The sequence below is a fragment of the Monopterus albus genome, unplaced genomic scaffold (assembly GCF_001952655.1).
Source record: "Monopterus albus unplaced genomic scaffold, M_albus_1.0 scaffold262.1, whole genome shotgun sequence".
Lineage (NCBI taxonomy): Eukaryota > Metazoa > Chordata > Actinopteri > Synbranchiformes > Synbranchidae > Monopterus > Monopterus albus.
Window position 1 is genome coordinate 281,279 of NW_018128142.1, and position 17,808 is coordinate 299,086.

Here is a 17,808-nt window from a genome sequence, read left to right on the forward strand (position 1 = left end):
GCAGTGGAGCTAGCAAAACACAGTACTGGATTACAAATTTTTTTTCTGATTGGTTATGTTCTAAAGCACAAATGAACTTGGCCATGCCTCCGCACAACTCGGTGAGAAGGATTTTATATGAATGCAGTCAAAACACAGGCTTCATCCTCCTGTCTGTCCTGCTGTGGCCTCTCTGCCCTGCATCCTGTGTGTGTACTTATTCCCTACGCTCATTCAAACAGACAAACACGCAGGTTTTAGTTAATATCATTATGGGGAAACTGAGCTGCCTTGGTCGAGGTTTGTGCTCTCTGCGTTCTGTTTAGTTGGGATTGTGAAGCTACAGTATGATAAGCTATATGCACCTTAGCTAGAATAAAGGCTACCAAATGCACTATACGGCTGGGTGGATGTTAGCAAGTACATTTCTTTGTGGAAGAAATAGGTGTTTCTGTCTGTTTTCTTATGGTGGCCATCACTGCTGTAACACTCTACCAGATAGTGTTTTATAACGGCAAATATACATACTCTCATGTATATTTCATGTAGGTTTACTGTGATGTTTTATTATTCAGTAACTGAATGAACAGACATTTGGTCATAGGTCTGCTGCCGTACCATGTGCATCCCTGCTTATCATTCAACAAAGCACCAAAACAGACATTCAATAAATCTTTTCTCACTGTGAACAGATCTGCTATTCCCTGCTGTGTTCACCCATCACCATTTCTCTAATAACTGTCCTTCTGCTTGTCCACAGCTCCCATGTCTGCTAACTACTGATGCTCTCTCAGACAGAAACAAGCCAATAAAAAAAAACACTATATCCTCATCAGTCTAATCTCTTTTTGTGTATCACTTTGTCCTCTCTAGCTCTTGGTCCATTATTAGCAGCGTCTCCCCTGTATGAATACAAACCCCCTAGCCGGTGGCTGGTGGTGGGTTCTGTTCCAAGGGAGGAGACAGAGGCAGATATTCATCCTGTGTGTTGAACCAAAACATGCAGCCAAGGTATTTTTTTTTTCTGGACTGTTGGCGTCTTTTCTCTGACAAAGAAAAATCATTATTTGTGTGGCCCCTACAATAGGCCTGTCTAGAGCCAAAGAAGCACAGGGAGTGTGGGAGGTGGGAAAGTAACAATGGAATAAAGGAGGGAAAGAATAGGTTCAAGTATTAAAATCAACCATTCCCTACTTATTTTCAGGACTGAATTTGGCCATATGGTTCAGAGAATTCTAGTGGCATAAGAAAAGGTCATTTCTCCCTTGATTCAGCTCAACTAAGTAAGAGGCAAACTAAAGCTGGCTCTGGCCTGATTTGGGCCAGGAAACAATTATATGGGTATTTATCTTCTCTAACATAAACTGCAATCCTCAGTGTCAAGCTAAGTAGCTTCCTACCAACAGTAGTAACCAAGGAGCACCAATAAATAAGCTTATTTTGTGGGGTTACATGTTAAAAAGTCCTGTTCAAGGCTAACACATTCCCCCCAGCATATCCTCACTGTCAGTAACCCATGCTAGGATATTTTTAGTGTACTGTTAGCAGCTCTGTCCTGCTCTTTATTCTATGTGGGGGATTTATACTCCAGTAGCTCCAGTCAATGATAAAAACATAGGGTAATGGTTTTCAAAAGCATCAGTTAGTCCTCAACCTAAAGCCTTTTCATAAAAAAGCAACACAGAGTTTGAAAATTCAAACAAGTATGTGAGCTAGGAAGCCACACTGGGCTACGTTACAATAGCAGTCCAGTTTTACATTTCTCTTTATTGTACTGTACATATAATATTAGCTAGGCCAGCACCAACTTTGTGTGACATGAGTGCTCTGTAGCATGATAGATTTTCAAAACAAAAGCACCCGATTGTTACTTAAGATCACATGAAGACCCCATAACATGCCAGATTTTCAAACTAAAAGCACCAGATTACAAATTAAGTTCACATGAGGGCTCCAAAACATGACGGATCTTCAAAATAAAAGTCCCCAATTGTAACTTCAGCTTGCATGAAGGCCCCAAAACATGCCGGAACTTCAGAATAAAAGCCCCCGATTGCAAATTAAGCTCACATGAGGGCCCTATAACATATCAAATTTTCAAAATAAAAGCCACATTGTATTTAATTTTTATCTTAAAATCACATAAAGGCCTGGTAGTGTGAGCAGGGGTTTAAAATACATGGCAAACTTTGTTTGGACAATTATTTCTATTCATTTATGAATTCAAGCAATTGTATTTCTCCTTCTCACTTTGACACTATACCTTCCCGTTTCAGCGATGCATTTGAGCCCTCAGTGTGTTTAGAAAATAAGCTCACAACTTCAGCTTTTCGTTTCATCTTCCATAATTATTCAGCATTGCAGTTCAGCCTTCAGCCATTTCAGCATCGCTAGGGCAATTCTTCAGCAATCAGCATTCACATGCATCTTCTTCAGGAAATGCCTTTGTCTAGTTTATTTTGTCCAACATCTCTGAGTTGTGTTTTTCTGAGCTGTGACATATATTTTCTGAAGTAATATCTTTATTTTTTTAAGATCATTATTCTGTAAGAAATATTAAAGTCAGTCAGTCATAATTTTGGTTGAATGAATGGTCAGTTTCAATATTCATCGACTATTACTAAATGAAGATTTGTTTGGACTCATACAGACCGCCAGTGAAATTTCATGGTGAGACATAGTTGAATCATTTCATTGCCTATATGGCATTTTTACTTTGGAAATCTAACAGGAAGCATGGCTGTTGGATATTAAATCCCATAAGGTCTCCCATACATAGTGATTCATTGAGTGGGGGTGAAACTTTCTTTTGAAACCACTTTTTTTTAACTGCAAAGTCAAGGCCTCAGGAAGAACTCGGCAATCACAGGGTAAAAGAACAACATGAAACCCAAGGATCTCTGCATTATTGATATGCAGCTATCAGTGTTTGAGCTGCTAAGGCTGCGGCTCCTTGCTTGAAGTGAAGACCTGCATACCTGCATCCTATTCTGGGTAAAGCAAGCCTCTGCCTTTGCACTCTGCCCATTTAAGTACACAGAATTCCCCGAGAGATACAACTCTAATTTAGTAGCAGGCTCAAGGGCATTGCAACCTCCAGAGAACATCAGAAAGAGGACCCCGAGTTCTTAAGAAGAAAGACAAATACCAGTTTGAATAAGCTGCTCAGATTCTGAATAGATAACGGTTTGATAGCAGCTGTTTGGGGGATTCTGTTCCCAGCTCATTAATCTGGACACATGCTGTTGGTAGGACAGTCCAACTCCCACACAGTGTTTGACATCAGAGAGACATACAGGGGCTTTCAAGGATACCTGCTGTGAGATCAGCACTGCAGTACATGCTGAGACCTCTCACCAACCTCCTTTTACATTCAGTTGTTCATGACAACTCCCCTTCAGGCATGCACTGCAGATCAGAGTGGGAGTAATAGTTTAAAGATGGAGTGGAAGAAGCAGGATGAAGAAAATGGGAAATATATGAGGACCAACTGAAGAAAAGAGAGGCTGGGGAAAAGCTAGAAAACTGTATTCTATTCACGCTGATACAGGCGTGATCCTGCACAACCATTAGCCATCAATTTTCTGATTTTTTTTTTGGCTTTTTGATAAAGCTGATACACAACGTTTCGCATTGATGTTGTAATTTAGTGAGCAAAATTCTGTGGCAACTAGATTTTATGCTATATGGGATAATGTGACAGACACAAGATGTTTCTTGTTGATGGTGTTTTACACAGGATAACATGGTATTAAATAGGACTGTCCTGGGTCAGTCTTCAAGATGGGTATCTTAGTGGGTCAAACCACATTTTGTGACCTGTGTCATCTATTGGAGTAACAAATGTTCTCTTAAAGATTGCTGATTCATTTTCTGATGTTCTATGGAGGTGGCAGTGCCCTTCAGGTAAAAGCTCAGGTCATGTGCTGCTCAACCTGGCCAAACAAATGGCACAGCTGGTCACAGTGTCCTTATTTTGGGGCCAATGCTACTCTCACTGTATTGTAAATGCTCCCACTTGGCTATATTATTCAAAATGTATTTATTTCTGAGATCACCTGAATGTAGCTTCACACTAACTGTGCCAACATGAGAGCAGCGTCAATCTTCTCATGTTACTACTACTACTAATAATAATAATAAGATTTATTCATATACAGTAACACATTTCATACAATGAATGCAATCCAAAAGGAGACAGTGAGACATTGTTAAAACAAGAAAGGTCTAAGAACAAATAAAATTAATTAGTTGACTGCAATAGAATGTACGCAAGCGATATAAAGAGATGAGTTTTAAATGTTCTGAGTGAAGTGCACATTCTCAGTTCTACAGGAAGGCTATCCCACAGTCTGGAAGCATAAGAGCCAAATGCCGCATCGTTGGTCCTGGTTCAAAGATCAATTAATGATCAATCAGCACAAAGGAGTGACCTAGGATATAAACTGTGATGAGTTCAGTGATATAATTAGGAAGTGCTTTAAAAACAATTAAAAGCACCTTAATATCATTCTAAAACTTGCAGGTACCCAGTGGAGAGATTTTAAACTGGGGGAGATGGTGAGGATCCTGGCTGCAGTGGGTAGACCTGTGAAGAGGGAGTTGCAGTAATCTAATCGACTGCTAACAAAAGCCTCAATAAGCTTTTCACTTAGAGAAATGGTGCAACTCTGGGGATATTTTTTAGATGATGAAATGCCACTTATGATAACATTTTGGATGTGTGCTTCAAATTTTCATTTGCTATCAGAAATAACTCCATGGCTCTTAGGCCATATTATCCCAAATAGACCACTCATTTCAACACTATATAATGTTTACTAAGCCTCTATTATTATTATCATTTTAATCAGAGCTTCATAAATTTCAAATACATCTTGCTTTCACTGGCTTGGCACTAACCCCTCACACTCTCCAACCCTCCCCCATTTCAAGGAGACAGTCTGTCTCTCAAACGTGATAACACATTGACGGTGAGTCATGTTGTGGTAACAGCACCATAGCAGCCAAAGGGGACTCAGCACGCTGTCTATATTTCTCACTGCTTACCCTCCTGCTTTCCCTTCCTCACCAAATACACACATAGCAGGTCTTATATCCTGCATTTGCTCTGAGTAGAGTATAATCGCATCTCTGTGTTAAAAAAAATGTGTTAATTGAAGTAACTAGAATTAGCAGCAGCAGAGCTGGTGATAATTATTGCAGCAAACGCAGGCATTTTACCTCAGCCATGACGCTTAATAAAAGACAAGGTCATAATGACGAACACTGTGTTTAAACATTGCGTCCATGTAAAAGGGAACAAGGGTATAGGATTTTCACAGACCTTCAAATCAAAAAGCTGCCTAAACTTCTTTAACAGTGAGAGGTTTAAGAAGTTAGGGCAACATAAGAAGCAAAAGATAAAGATGGAGGCTACTGGGAGCAGCAGGAGTCGTGGAGGCTGCCTTTGGAAACAGCCATCTTCATTTGGTAGCCTTTCAAAGCTGCTGCTGTTTTAGGCTAGATGTGCAGCAGCAGCAGGCTGGAGTAGAAAAGTCTGCACTAAGCAGGCCATTGACAATTTAATCAATGCATGTGCCAGATGTTGTGTAATCCACCCATACCAACCAAGTATGTGCCAGTGTACCAGATGGTCACAATACTGTACCAAGCATTTTGTATTCTTCATTGATTTTACCATACGTAGAGTATGGCGTTGAAAACTGGGGAAACACATACAAAAGCTCACTTCAACCATTGTATATATTACAAAAAAGAGCGATAAGAATTGTGCATAAGATGGGGTATAGGGATCACACCAATGGAGCTTTCATACAGTCTAAATTGTTAAAATGTTTTGATTTAGTGGGATATAAGACTGCAGTGTTTATGTATAAAGCCAGGAACAATTTATTACCTGGTGGAATTCAAACACTATTTAATGAAAGGGAAGGGGGATACAATTTAAGGGGTCAGTTAAATTATAAAATTCATGCTATACGTACAACCAAATAAAGATTTTGTATTTCCATAAGTGGGGTAAAACTATGGAATAATTTAAGTGTAGACATAAATAATAGTAATAGAATTGACAAGTTTAAACATAAATATAAAGGTATGTGTCAATCAAGATATATGCAAGAACAGGCTTAATGATTAATTAGATGGAACATTGTGGGTGTGGTGTATGAATGTTAACACTCTGTAATAATTCTTTAGTATATTGTGTGGTGTAGAAGAGAATTATCTATGTAGAGATACTGCTTGCAAACCAATGATGGTAAGATGATGTCATGGGGTAGGACTGGATAAGTCTGACTTCTTCCTACTCCATTCAAGCATGTACTAGGTATAAGCACATTGATATTGGATTAGCATTTGTTGGATATGTGTAAAATTATGTGTGTTGACATATCAACTGTCTTTACATGCTTGAAAGAATAAAATCAAAATCAAAATCAAAAAATCAAATCAAGATAAGACATATTCAAAGGAAAGTCTTTTTCCCTGAATAACCCAGATTTAAAGTTGGCTCGTGAAATTCTTTCACACATGAATAAATTAGTGAAAAAAATATCTATTCTTGCACAACTGCAACAGCCAAGATTAAAATAAGATTAAAGGAAACACTAGGCTACATCTTGACATTTGCCACCTACTAAAGATATGGACTGCAGACATAGATACAGTATCTTCAGACTGCTGCTAATAAGGCCGGCACCCTCTACCAGCTTGTATTAAAGGTTCCCTGTCAGGTTTCTTCTACCAAACAAACGTTATGCTTACATTGTTTGTTACTGAATCGATTAGGAAGATCCTTTTTGGTCTAACACATTTCCTTTCTCATACAGTGTTTGCAAACTTTTTTATTTTTTATTCATTACATTTTAAAGAACTCATTGTTTAAATCCACATTTGCTGGTTTGCTGTCTTCTTCTTCACTGGCTTTATTTTTTTGACACATTACTGCCATTAACTGTTGATTAGTGAAGCATGTGGCTCCTCATGCGAATGCACAATCCAAACAAATCAGTCGTACCACTTTCTGTGGTACGACTGTTAATACACACATTAATCCTTTGGATTTTATGCCACTGACAAAAAAAGAAACCGATCTTCTTTGCAAAAGTCATCTTTGTTCAATGCAATTATCCTAATGCTTTGGAAATATGAGCCAGTTCTGGCAGCTGACTCGCAGCTGCATCTCCTCCTCTGCAAAAAAAGACACTCAACTTGAATCCTGCTCTGGGATGTTGCCAACAGCTTGTGGAAAGCACTTTCTTTGTGTATGTGCATGCATGCACACAGAGCAACTGGCCATGTGGACTGTCAGGCAATGTGCGCTGCTGCCTGCACTCGAATCTCCTAAGAGTTTAGAAGTCTTCCAATCACAGCCATCTGCAAGGCTGTTTAAATAAGCAGCAAATGTGTCTGTGAATTGTTGTCAAATCTCTGGAAACACGTCTCCACAACTACAAGTATTTGTGGCCTGAAGAGAAAAACTATTTGGTCACAGTCCACTATCCTGGACCGGAAGGAAACATCTGACTGCGTTATAGGTTTGCTTCAGGGTACAAGCTAAAATAAACTACCCTACAGCAAACTGGTACAAGCCTTGAGATGTTCACTCCACTTCAAAAACAACATGTCTGAAGGACCTGGTTTATTCAAAAAGCCCTCTGATTTCTGATATTCTCAGTTTTTCTCATTCCCACTGTCTAGGGTTTGGGGGTCACAGCATGAAGGGTTTACTGCCCTGCTGCTCTCTGGGTGTCATTTGAAATAGATCAGCTGAGCAACAGAGCAGCACACATTTGGCTGTCCATGGAACACCCCATATAAGAAAGTATGTTTAGACCAATGACATTTATCTGCCAAGACATGTCTAGAGGTGGTACTGCAGTACAACATCGTGTTAGTGTTGGAAGGATACATGATAGGAAAAGGTCTATAATACTGTACATTATAGAAGGAGCACCTTTTACTGCTCGATACATATTGACAGATGAAATCAAATGAGTGTTAGAGAATGTTTTATGTCTGATATTTCTTGACATTATGACCAACTACATTAAATAATGGATGCCACAACCTATAATATTGATAACCAAAGAGTATCAAGAAGATAAGAGCAACATAAGAGATATGTTGTCTCTATTGATCAGACACTATCACATTTCCGCCAAACCGAGGAACATATGAAAAAAAAGACAAAATGTTAGTGTAGTCAGTAATATCTTTCCAAAATCTTACTATTATTTACTGTAAATTGGTTTAATAATAGTCCGACTATCCAGGAGCCAAAGATACCAACTGCATGTGTGTTTATCACAGTACATGTGCAAACAGCAGAAATATCCCCTATGTTTGACACGCTCCATTAGTATAAAGGGAGAATCTGAAGTGGAACAGGAGGCTGATTATGAGGACGAATGACTTAAGACTGCATTTCAACATGGACACTATGTGTTAAAGTGCAGTGAAGGTGTTTTCTGTCACAAGGGCTGTAGTGAAGACAATGATAATGAGGATCCTGATAATGTTCTATGGCGACAGCTTCACTCACTGTGTAGAGTATTATTTCTGCTAATGGCCACATATGGAAGGATGGAAAAGCTGGAACTGGTTCAGTACTCACATAGGCGCAGTGGGTACTGTGTCAGTTCAAGATGGAATTGGATAGAGTGTTAGATAATATGAGGCAATTCCTGAGACTGTTCCTCAGAGATGAAATTAATTAATCTTTCACATATTCTGTAAGCAGACAAGCCTATTCTATTTAAATGAATCCAACAAGTCTGAGTATTTTTGGCTTACCTAAAGTGAGCGCTTGTCTGTTTCAACACAAAGAGAAAAAGAAGACTAAAAAAATGGTACTAGAATTTACAAGAAAATGATGCATTTTCTTTAGAAACACCTTCATGTTTATCTGTGAAAAATGAGAAGTCACCAGTCTCAGTTATTAACATCAATTATGCCACTATCTATTTTAAAATATGCTAACATTAGCTAGCATTAGCCAGCACAAGCTACTGATCCAGGCCAAGTCAACATGTCATTAATAGAGAAAGAATGTGCTCTTTTAAAGTTACATCACTTTAAATATAACATTGGTGAAAGACGTTTATTTAAATGAGAGAAAGTGACAATTACATTTCTAAAGCAACAAATAAAAACAGGCTGAGAGTGTAAACATTTCTAATCTGATAATATCATAGGACTACGCATTAGGTTTATGGCTGGCTCAGTTGCTCAGCTGATGCCGCGTCTTTTCTATAATAATTACTGGATTAATTATTTAGTTTGCTACTGTTTTCTATTTTCAGTGGATGATATGTGAAGGAGAAGCGCTTCCTCTGCACTGGCCCACAACAACAAAATATTCTGGCAAGTGGGCGAGCTTTCCACTTTGTTGCTGTTCATCATTCAGTTCCACTTTTTAGTCTGGACACGAGCAGACAGGCGAACTGATTTCTCCCACTGGGTTTGACTTTGCCAACTTGGGATTGCTGCCATTTTCTCAGACTTTATAGTCAAGGAACAAAGATGGTTGGACACTATAGTGGTTCTTATGCAGTTCAATAGTGCATTTCTGCTGTAACTGGGACATCTGTACATGAAATTGTTGCTGACACAATTATTCCATTGTAATAGGCTGGAAAGGCCTCCAACCTTAGCATGTCTATACTGTGTAGCTGTAAAGTTCAAGTTTAAAGCCTTTAGCATATTGAGACATTACTGTTTTCAACATGTGAGCTAACTGTGCATTCAGACTACATGCTGAAGTGACTCAGATCCCTCCAAGTGATTCAGAATAGGTTGTTTTATTGATGTGTGCGCAGATGTTTTCAAATCAGACCTGGGCCACTTCCATTTATGGTCCTAGATCTGATTCATAGCCAATAACTGATTGTGCCTCAGAACAGTTAGATCAGAATTCATGTGCTTTTTTTTTTTTATGTTTCACTGCTCTGTGCATGTGCACATCTCCTGTCATCATCATTCAGTGTCAGCACCCTTCACAGACCGGTAAAAGAACGCATAGAGAAAAGCAACAGCAGCAATGAGGGTCAGTGGAGATTATGATTCATTGGAGAGATAAGGACATTTGTGGAGAAGCTTCTGATCATGCTAAACAGGAAGGAACATTTTGTAAGCGAGCAGTTTTTTTACTGTCACAAAAATGACATTATTGTTGTTATTCCTGTACATATGCCGCTCACAATTCAGTGAAATCTGGGTGTGAGTACAGTAGCAATTCAGGAACTCAAGGGCATTCAAATGAGACCTGGATATATGTCACTTATAAACAAGAATGTGAACCATCAAAATAAAAAGATCATATCTGACAAAAACATTGAAGTGAAGATTAAAACCTGTAATAAGAACATAGCCTAAAATGCTGCTAGTGTCAAGTTACAGCAAACTAAGCCAACTCTCCCAGTTGGCCTCTCATTTATTACACTAAGGAGTTTTATCTCCATGAACATCCCGCATGCCACTGTTTCTCATCATTTATTATGTACATTTATGCCCTCCCGAGTATGAATGTTTGTCTTAATCTTTTTATACAGAGATTTTATTGTAGTGGCACATAATTGTTTATCATTTACAGCATATACAGTTTTTGTTCCTACCAATATCATAAAGTTTCTGTTCACCTAATGATATATAAAATTTAGTGTATTGGTACTTACACATAAAACCATTTAAACATCTAAATGCTTCCTGCATAAAAACATAATAAAGTCAACTAAAACCAATATTCATGTCATTTGTGTAGGAACTGTAGCAGACAGTTTTAGATCCTTTGATTTTCTAAAAACATTGTATTCGTTACGTACGTTTTACCGTCTATGAGCCTATTTTCTGTGTCACATATTTTATCACGAGTCCCTTGTCCTGTTCTCTTGTGGGACAGGGGCTGTCAGAATTAATGGACAAAAACTACAGATAAAGTAACTGGTAGTTTTAGTTACATTGTGCTTTTAGGTGTTGACTCATGACGTACTCATTAGCCTGCTTTGGCCTCTCTTTCACAGACTTCTTACCAAAGGTCCTTGGAGGGATGTATACCTTACAAAGTCAAGTGTAAACAGTGGAACATAACTAAAACATTAGGGACATGTATCCTTATACAAAAGAGATAGGCTGTTTAAAATATCAAACCTCAGATATAGTACCATTCGTATGCATAGACAAAAACCATTCCAGCATCGGCCCCCTTGTACTGCTCACTGTACCAAACACAACTTGCTGTCCACTATGTCCACCAGCAGCTAGTTTGTGGGTTTATGTCATACGTTTCAACTTTATTGCATGTTCGCTGAAGATAATGACTCCATTATGAAAATACATATCCATTACCTATACCAGTGGGAGAGAGGAAGTCAAAGTACCCGGAGAAAACCTGCACAGACATGAGGAGAACATGCAAACTCCCCCCAGAAAGACCCCAGTCAAAAGTAAGGTTCGAATCCAGAACCTTCTTGCAGTGAGGTAACAGTGCTAACCACTTACCAACTGTGCCGCCACTGAAAATACATCTAGCAACAAATAAATGCTCTCAAGTGAACTGGATATCTATGGTTTGTGTTTGCATTAAGCACTTTCCAAAAATTTTACAGCCCTTCTCATCATTTCTTTTGAGTGTTTGAAATACATTTGGCACACTACCTCCATTTCTTCACTCCCTTGTTTGTACAATAATTAACACATCAGCAAATTGCACAAAAAAACTGCAATATATGCAGTGCCACAAAGCATTTTTGCACTATCATAACAGACAACACCCCAAGGAAAGCCATGTGTACTTAACATCACCATGTTTAACCTTTTCAAGCATGCATTTAATAGCACTGGAGGAGCATGGGGTGAACGTTTCCAGTTAGTAGGGCTTTAGGTTTCTGGTTTGTGGCTTGCCTCCCTTCTCACCTGACCGCCACAGTGGTTAAAGAAGCCTCGTTTAATTAGGTAATAGGTTTGGTTTGCTGTATTGTATGCAAGCACACATTGTGTGGAACCCCTCCAAGCACATTGACAGACACCGGAGAAATGGATGGGTGCATCCATTATGGCACTTAAAGGACAAAATAGATAGAAAACTACTCACATTCCAGGTGCTTCTTCTTTGGAGCCGTCTGTTCATGTGTGGTGGCTTTACACACAGCTCGGCACACCTCGGATCCCGTCAGGGTGTACTGCGCCGCGGCGATGCGGTCCGTCAGCGTCTGACCCGACATCTTCTCTCCGTGGAGTCCAACCTCGAATATGGAGCGTCCAATGTGGTCCTACACCCCCAAAAAGCGAAATGAACGCCCAACCTCAGCAATCCCAGCTGCCCCCGAAAACACCACAGATACACAGCCCTACAAAGAAATAGTGGGACACTTTCTGACGACTACAACTGCAATTGGTGTGAGTACAATACTGAAATTGGCTGATTCCCACTCAGTTGCGTTGGATCTGCGTGCGTTTCACCAATAATCATGAAATGACTTTCTTCACTGAAGGCCAGTAACGTTATCCTTAGAAAATTATAGTCTATAGGCTAAATAAGCAAAATTATCCACGTGCAAAAGCCTATTCCGGGTTTTGATTTTGGTTTTTCTTTTTGATTTTCGATTAATTTCGTAATGTTCCGCGTTATCTGTCGGTTAGCCTCTCTGACAAACAGTCCTCTCCGGATGATGCGCTTTGCTGCCTCCCCCCTCTTCCTCCTTCCTCCAGCCTCCTGGATAATCCTCACCACCACCACCAGTCCGGCAGTCCCTGTGTATTAGCGGGGCGTGCAGAGAAACATGAGGGCCTGAATAGCATCATCATCCCCACCATCCACTTCAGCGGTTTCCTGCTCCTCCCCGGCTGGACGCTTCTTCCCCCGCACGGCCCACCGTAAGCCTGCAGGCACCAACGATGGTCGCTTGAAACCGGGTCGTAGGATGTCGGTGATATCGGCGGATTCACATCCGTTTGTTTATTTAATTATTAATGTTTTTATATTTATCCCCGCGCCCCGCCTCCGCTTCTGAGTCAGGTGACGCACTATCGCGAGAGCTGGGAGAGTACGAGAAAAGCGATTGAGGTGTTTGCAGGGTTTGAACGGTTAATAAAGCTACTCTACAACCAAGCTTGATGCTTGTAATACTGCCTCCTCACAATGAAGGTCACATGGAGCGCACTAACTCCTTCGACCACGGCCCCCCGTATATAACTGCCGCTGTTTGGCCATGAAGGAGCCAGCGGTGCTGCTGCCTTTGTCCCTGTCCATGGTGCTGATATCTTCTCCGGTTCAGTAACATTAGACTGGTGATTCTGTGGGAGTTTAGTCTTTAGTTTGTTCGTTTTTGATTTAGAAGCTTCTAGTTAGACTGAACATCTCTCTGCAAAGGATTCGGAGTCTGTGGATCTTCTTGCATTTCCATTTTATGCTAGGCTGCTTAAAATTCAGCAGGCAGTACTTTATTTTTTACTTCGCTACATGATGATTGCGATATTAACCTACCCAGTAATGTATATAAACCAGCTCAGGCTAAGCTCAGTATACACTGACAGTGACATAGTGCGAGTGTATTGTTTACCATGTTAACCCATATAAGTCTCTCATTAGAAATGTTTATTAAGTCAAATCAATATGGAATGGCACAGCATCTTCACTTTGTCCCAAAGGAGTCACATGAATTAAAAGTCAGTTATCAACGCTGCTCCATATAGTATATACAAATAATTAAAATCAAATACAATAGCTTTTGAAAAGTAAAATAACACATTACAAATACAAAAATGTACAAACAGTTTTCCCCATTTGTACTCCCTTGTTCTTTAATGTACAAGTTGAGGTTTTTCACTAGTGTTGATCAGTTATGCATTAATGCCCCTGTTCCTCCCAGTGCCGTGTCCTCACATCTTGATGAGTCCCTCTAAAAAGTCTTTTTCCACCATCTCCTCGATGCTCTGTCGAGCTCGACTCCAGAAAACTTTTTGGCTCTCCAGTTTGTGACCCTCCTTGTGGCTGGAGAAGGAGGAGTCACTGGGGTTGTGAGTGTAGGCAGAGCCTGAGCGGCTGCTGGCCTTACTGTTGAACACCTGGCTGAGCAGGTTGAAGAAAGGCAGCAGCTGCTCCATGCTACGGATCACGTAGAGGGTCAGCATTAGGTGTCCTGGCTCCCAAGACAAGGTTCGGGTGGAGCAATCCTCCTCTGGGTTTTTCTATGAGAAGAGGAAGTAGATAAGTTATTGAAGTAAAAAGATCCATAGGGGAATTTGCAGGTGAAGATTAATAAACAAAAAAAAAAAAAAGGTTCTTTAATGAGCGTTTTCCATAAACATACTCTTTGTCAGAGGCAGTCATTCATCTCCATGGTTTAATACCCTTGTGTAGATACAGAGACAATGCAATACCTTTGCTCGTTTCCTCAGCAGCTTGGCCAGTCGGACCACATAGGGCTTAAACTCTCTTTGATGAGTCCCCTGACGTCTCACTTCCAAACCCGAATCATCTGACGCTTCCGGGACAAAGGCCCAGCGGTACCTGTAATGAGGCAGGACTCGCTCAGACAGAACACTATTTTGATCAATTTAACAAGTCATCAAAGCATTAAAGGTGCAATACCCAAATATCTCATGCACGTGTCCATTCACATACACTCCATATATAGATTGGACATTTTTCCCCATTCAACAATCATCCATGCTGTTTTTATCCATCCAAAATAAAGTGCACAGTGAATTTACACATCTAACAAATTATGCTGTTACTGATTCCCTGCTTAAACCCAATCACATGCAAAGTCTATTATGACCCAGGTGCGTTTGTACTGACATCTGGAACTGAGGGAGGCTCTCAGGAGGCAGGGCTAAGGCCAGGTCCAGCAGCTTGCAGGCAGACAGATAGAGGTTAAGCCAGCGCTGGCTGTTGTAGGAAGTGGAGAAGCCGTTCCCACCAGAGTAGGTGGTCTCCAACCCAGCCACAGATGGCCCTGATGTCCTAGAGATGGACGATAAAAAATAAACCAATACAGCGTCACAGGAAGCAATCATTTTCTATAGTGTGTTGTATCAATAGATCACACACCTTGATATGTCTTCATCTGCTATTAGCTCCTGCTCCATCAGTAGAAACACCTGAACCTACAGGAACATTGAGAATTTGAGTAAGTGTATGTCACTGTGTTTATCTGCAAGACTTCAGTCAGCAAGTTATAGTGCTCACCAGTTCCGTGATCATGGTGGGCCACAGTGAGGTGAGATGTTGAGGTGACATGCGCAGCAGCAGCACTCTAAAGAATAGGAACACCTGTGCATGAAGGATAGGCACCTGAGGCAGGCGCAGGCTCTCCACCAGGCGCTCTGAACACACACACACACACACACACACACACACCTGATTATCCGCTCAGTCCGTAATTCTTCATTTTTATGCTGTTTATTGTGGAAAATGGTCTCTCTAAACAAAGGTTAACTGCTGCTGCTTGCCTGTGTAAAATCTAAGTAGGTGTGTGTATGTAGTGTTTACCTTGGATGTCTGGCAGGTATTTCTGGTACTGGTCCACTTCACTGCTGTAAATGGTGAAGGCCAGGCGTTTGAGCAGCATGGCCCTCTGCTCCAGCTCAGCATCTCTGTTAGTGAACAGACTCAGAGAGCTGCTCTGGGCTACAGCCACCCGGGCTAAAAGGAAACAAATACATTCTTCGTCATTATAGGATCTATAACCTGCCAGTCTTTAACCTATTAACAGTCTCTACCTATGTCACATTAGCATCTTTTGCAGCTAAATGAGCTACAGACTACATTAGAATAAGTTCTTGTTTGGATCAAGACACTATACAGAACGCAGATTTAATTCTGCTTAAGACATGAAAAGGCCAAAACACTCACCACCTTGCAAGTGTTAGTTGTAACTACACCCAGTGGTAAGATCTACAGTTGTTTACACATTTAACGCCACTACAGATTCATAAAACTTACTCATGAGGTCTCTGAATGTGGTCTTATCATGAGTCATCAGGTGGTCAATGATGGCTCTCCAACTGAAAATGAGAGAAATAATGTTGATGTCAGACTACTGCTCCTTAAACATACAGAGAGAAACGAACAGACACATGCCTTATACAGTAAATGTGGCAATAACATGTGTCATTAATGAATGTTGACAGGTCACATTTTTAATACTTTTAGAAAAGGACAGACAGCCTCAACAGTCCTTTATTAACATAACCTACATTTATACTATACATCCTGAACACTGGAAATACATAGTCATGGATCTTCCCCTGCACATATAACAGTACATTCTGAACATGTGTCAGTGTCTAAGGTTTTTGCACTTTCTGTTTTGACAGGATTGTCTGGCATTAAAACAGTCACTAAAAGTAAATACTGCACACGTACTACAGATCCTTAGTGATTTATGTCTTTAGAATATACTGATACTGTTTTTTTGGATCTTAAGTGCTTCTTGTACATCATGAGTAATGTGTTTTTTTTCTTAATCTAATTGTAATTACAATTAGGTTACAAATTAACACCAGCTGTAAAACTTGTATCTGCTACTCACTGGCTGACACAGGAGGAGTCCATCTGGAAGAAAGTGTGGTCCATGAACAGGTCGAAGGCCTCCTTCTTCCAGGCACGACGAGTGTACTGGTACCCACTTAGGCTGCTTAACAGCTGAATACAAGCCCGGTAGCTGGGGGCGTTGTGAGCACTGCCACAGGAAACAGGAAACATTATGTTTTCATCTAAAACATGAAACATATTTTAACACATGGCAGTACACTGTACTTCATCCTCACTACTAAAAAGAAGATGTTTATTTTCATCTTTAATAGACATTTAGATTAGTTTCAATTTTACACTTCATTGTTTTATTAAGTGAAAAGATAAATTGTAGAATTTGTAAGTAACATGTAATGTTAGTCTCCAAACACAAAAACACATATAGTCAGGGGACATCCCTGACAAAAAGGTTTATCACCTGTGGTTGCGAAGGTAAGGCACTACATAGTGCATGATATTAACCAGCAGTGGAATCACCCGCTCCTTCTCATCACTGTAGAACACCATGTCCAACAGATGGGCCAGAACCTAACAAATCAGGCCAGGATTCATTATGTCTTGCACCATATGCTTTCAGTAAGCATGACAACACTGACGGTACCTATTTACAAGGTAGGAGCCAATATTGTTTGGCTGAAAAGAAGGCATTATTCTCTAATTATTGAGCTACTTTTGAAAAATTATAGGCAGCATATTATTAAATTATACTATCTTGAATAAATAAAGAGCAGGCAAAATCTGCATAATTGGGTCCACATTGAGCTAAAATAGCTGGGATGGAAAATGATGGTGATTTCAACTGTCAAACTTGGCTCATTCGTAGAACACTAAAACAAATGGACTGATCTACTGGATCACTAATTGTGATTAAAGTAGAGTTGAGGAGGTGGTCATAAATCAGTTGTCAGGAGCTCATTGTGGAGGGCTTTAGCATACTGCAGGGCTGTGCCTGAGAGTAACAGGCCTCACATTGCTGGTAAATGTGAGTGAGAGCAGCTTGAGGCATAATCAATTTGAACACACGAACAATATTGGCTCCTACCTTGTGAGCTGGACATTGTATGTGGAGTGCCTCAGGGTTCTGTTTTGGGACCTAAATTATTTATACTATACATTAATGATATATGCAAGGTTTCTGATTTAGTGAAAGTGGTTTTGTTTGCTGATGACACTACCATATGGGCATCGGGTGAAAACCTACAGCAACTATCTGGATGGGTTACACAGGAACTTGAGAAGATAAAGAAATGGTGTGATAGTAATATACTATCTCTGAATTTGGATAAAAC

The 17,808-nt window shown here is 40.1% G+C and overlaps 2 protein-coding genes across 9 annotated transcripts in view; both read right to left on the reverse strand.

Annotated features, from left to right (window-relative positions):
* snap91a (synaptosome associated protein 91a) overlaps nt 1–12,950 on the reverse strand; it is a 49,375-nt gene extending 36,425 nt beyond the window's left edge. For 3 of the 5 annotated variants that reach the window (XM_020621578.1, XM_020621580.1, XM_020621577.1), the window contains exon 1: nt 12,074–12,950. In XM_020621578.1, coding sequence (XP_020477234.1) covers nt 12,074–12,203 — 130 coding nt within the window. In that variant the 5' untranslated portion in view covers nt 12,204–12,950. The remainder of the gene's footprint in view (nt 1–12,073) is intronic. The other 2 variants (XM_020621581.1, XM_020621579.1) reach the window with 1 other exon arrangement.
* Nucleotides 12,951–13,555: 605 nt separating this feature from the next.
* Nucleotides 13,556–17,808, reverse strand: part of dop1a (DOP1 leucine zipper like protein A) — a 37,341-nt gene continuing 33,088 nt past the window's right edge. For all 4 annotated transcript variants that reach the window (XM_020621591.1, XM_020621592.1, XM_020621590.1 and 1 more), the window contains 9 exons: nt 16,938–17,047; nt 16,518–16,667; nt 15,929–15,990; nt 15,476–15,628; nt 15,173–15,309; nt 15,035–15,090; nt 14,783–14,947; nt 14,362–14,491; nt 13,556–14,169 (listed from right to left, as the gene is read on the reverse strand). In XM_020621591.1, coding sequence (XP_020477247.1) covers nt 13,861–14,169; nt 14,362–14,491; nt 14,783–14,947; nt 15,035–15,090; nt 15,173–15,309; nt 15,476–15,628; nt 15,929–15,990; nt 16,518–16,667; nt 16,938–17,047 — 1,272 coding nt within the window. In that variant the 3' untranslated portion in view covers nt 13,556–13,860. The remainder of the gene's footprint in view (nt 14,170–14,361; nt 14,492–14,782; nt 14,948–15,034; nt 15,091–15,172; nt 15,310–15,475; nt 15,629–15,928; nt 15,991–16,517; nt 16,668–16,937; nt 17,048–17,808) is intronic.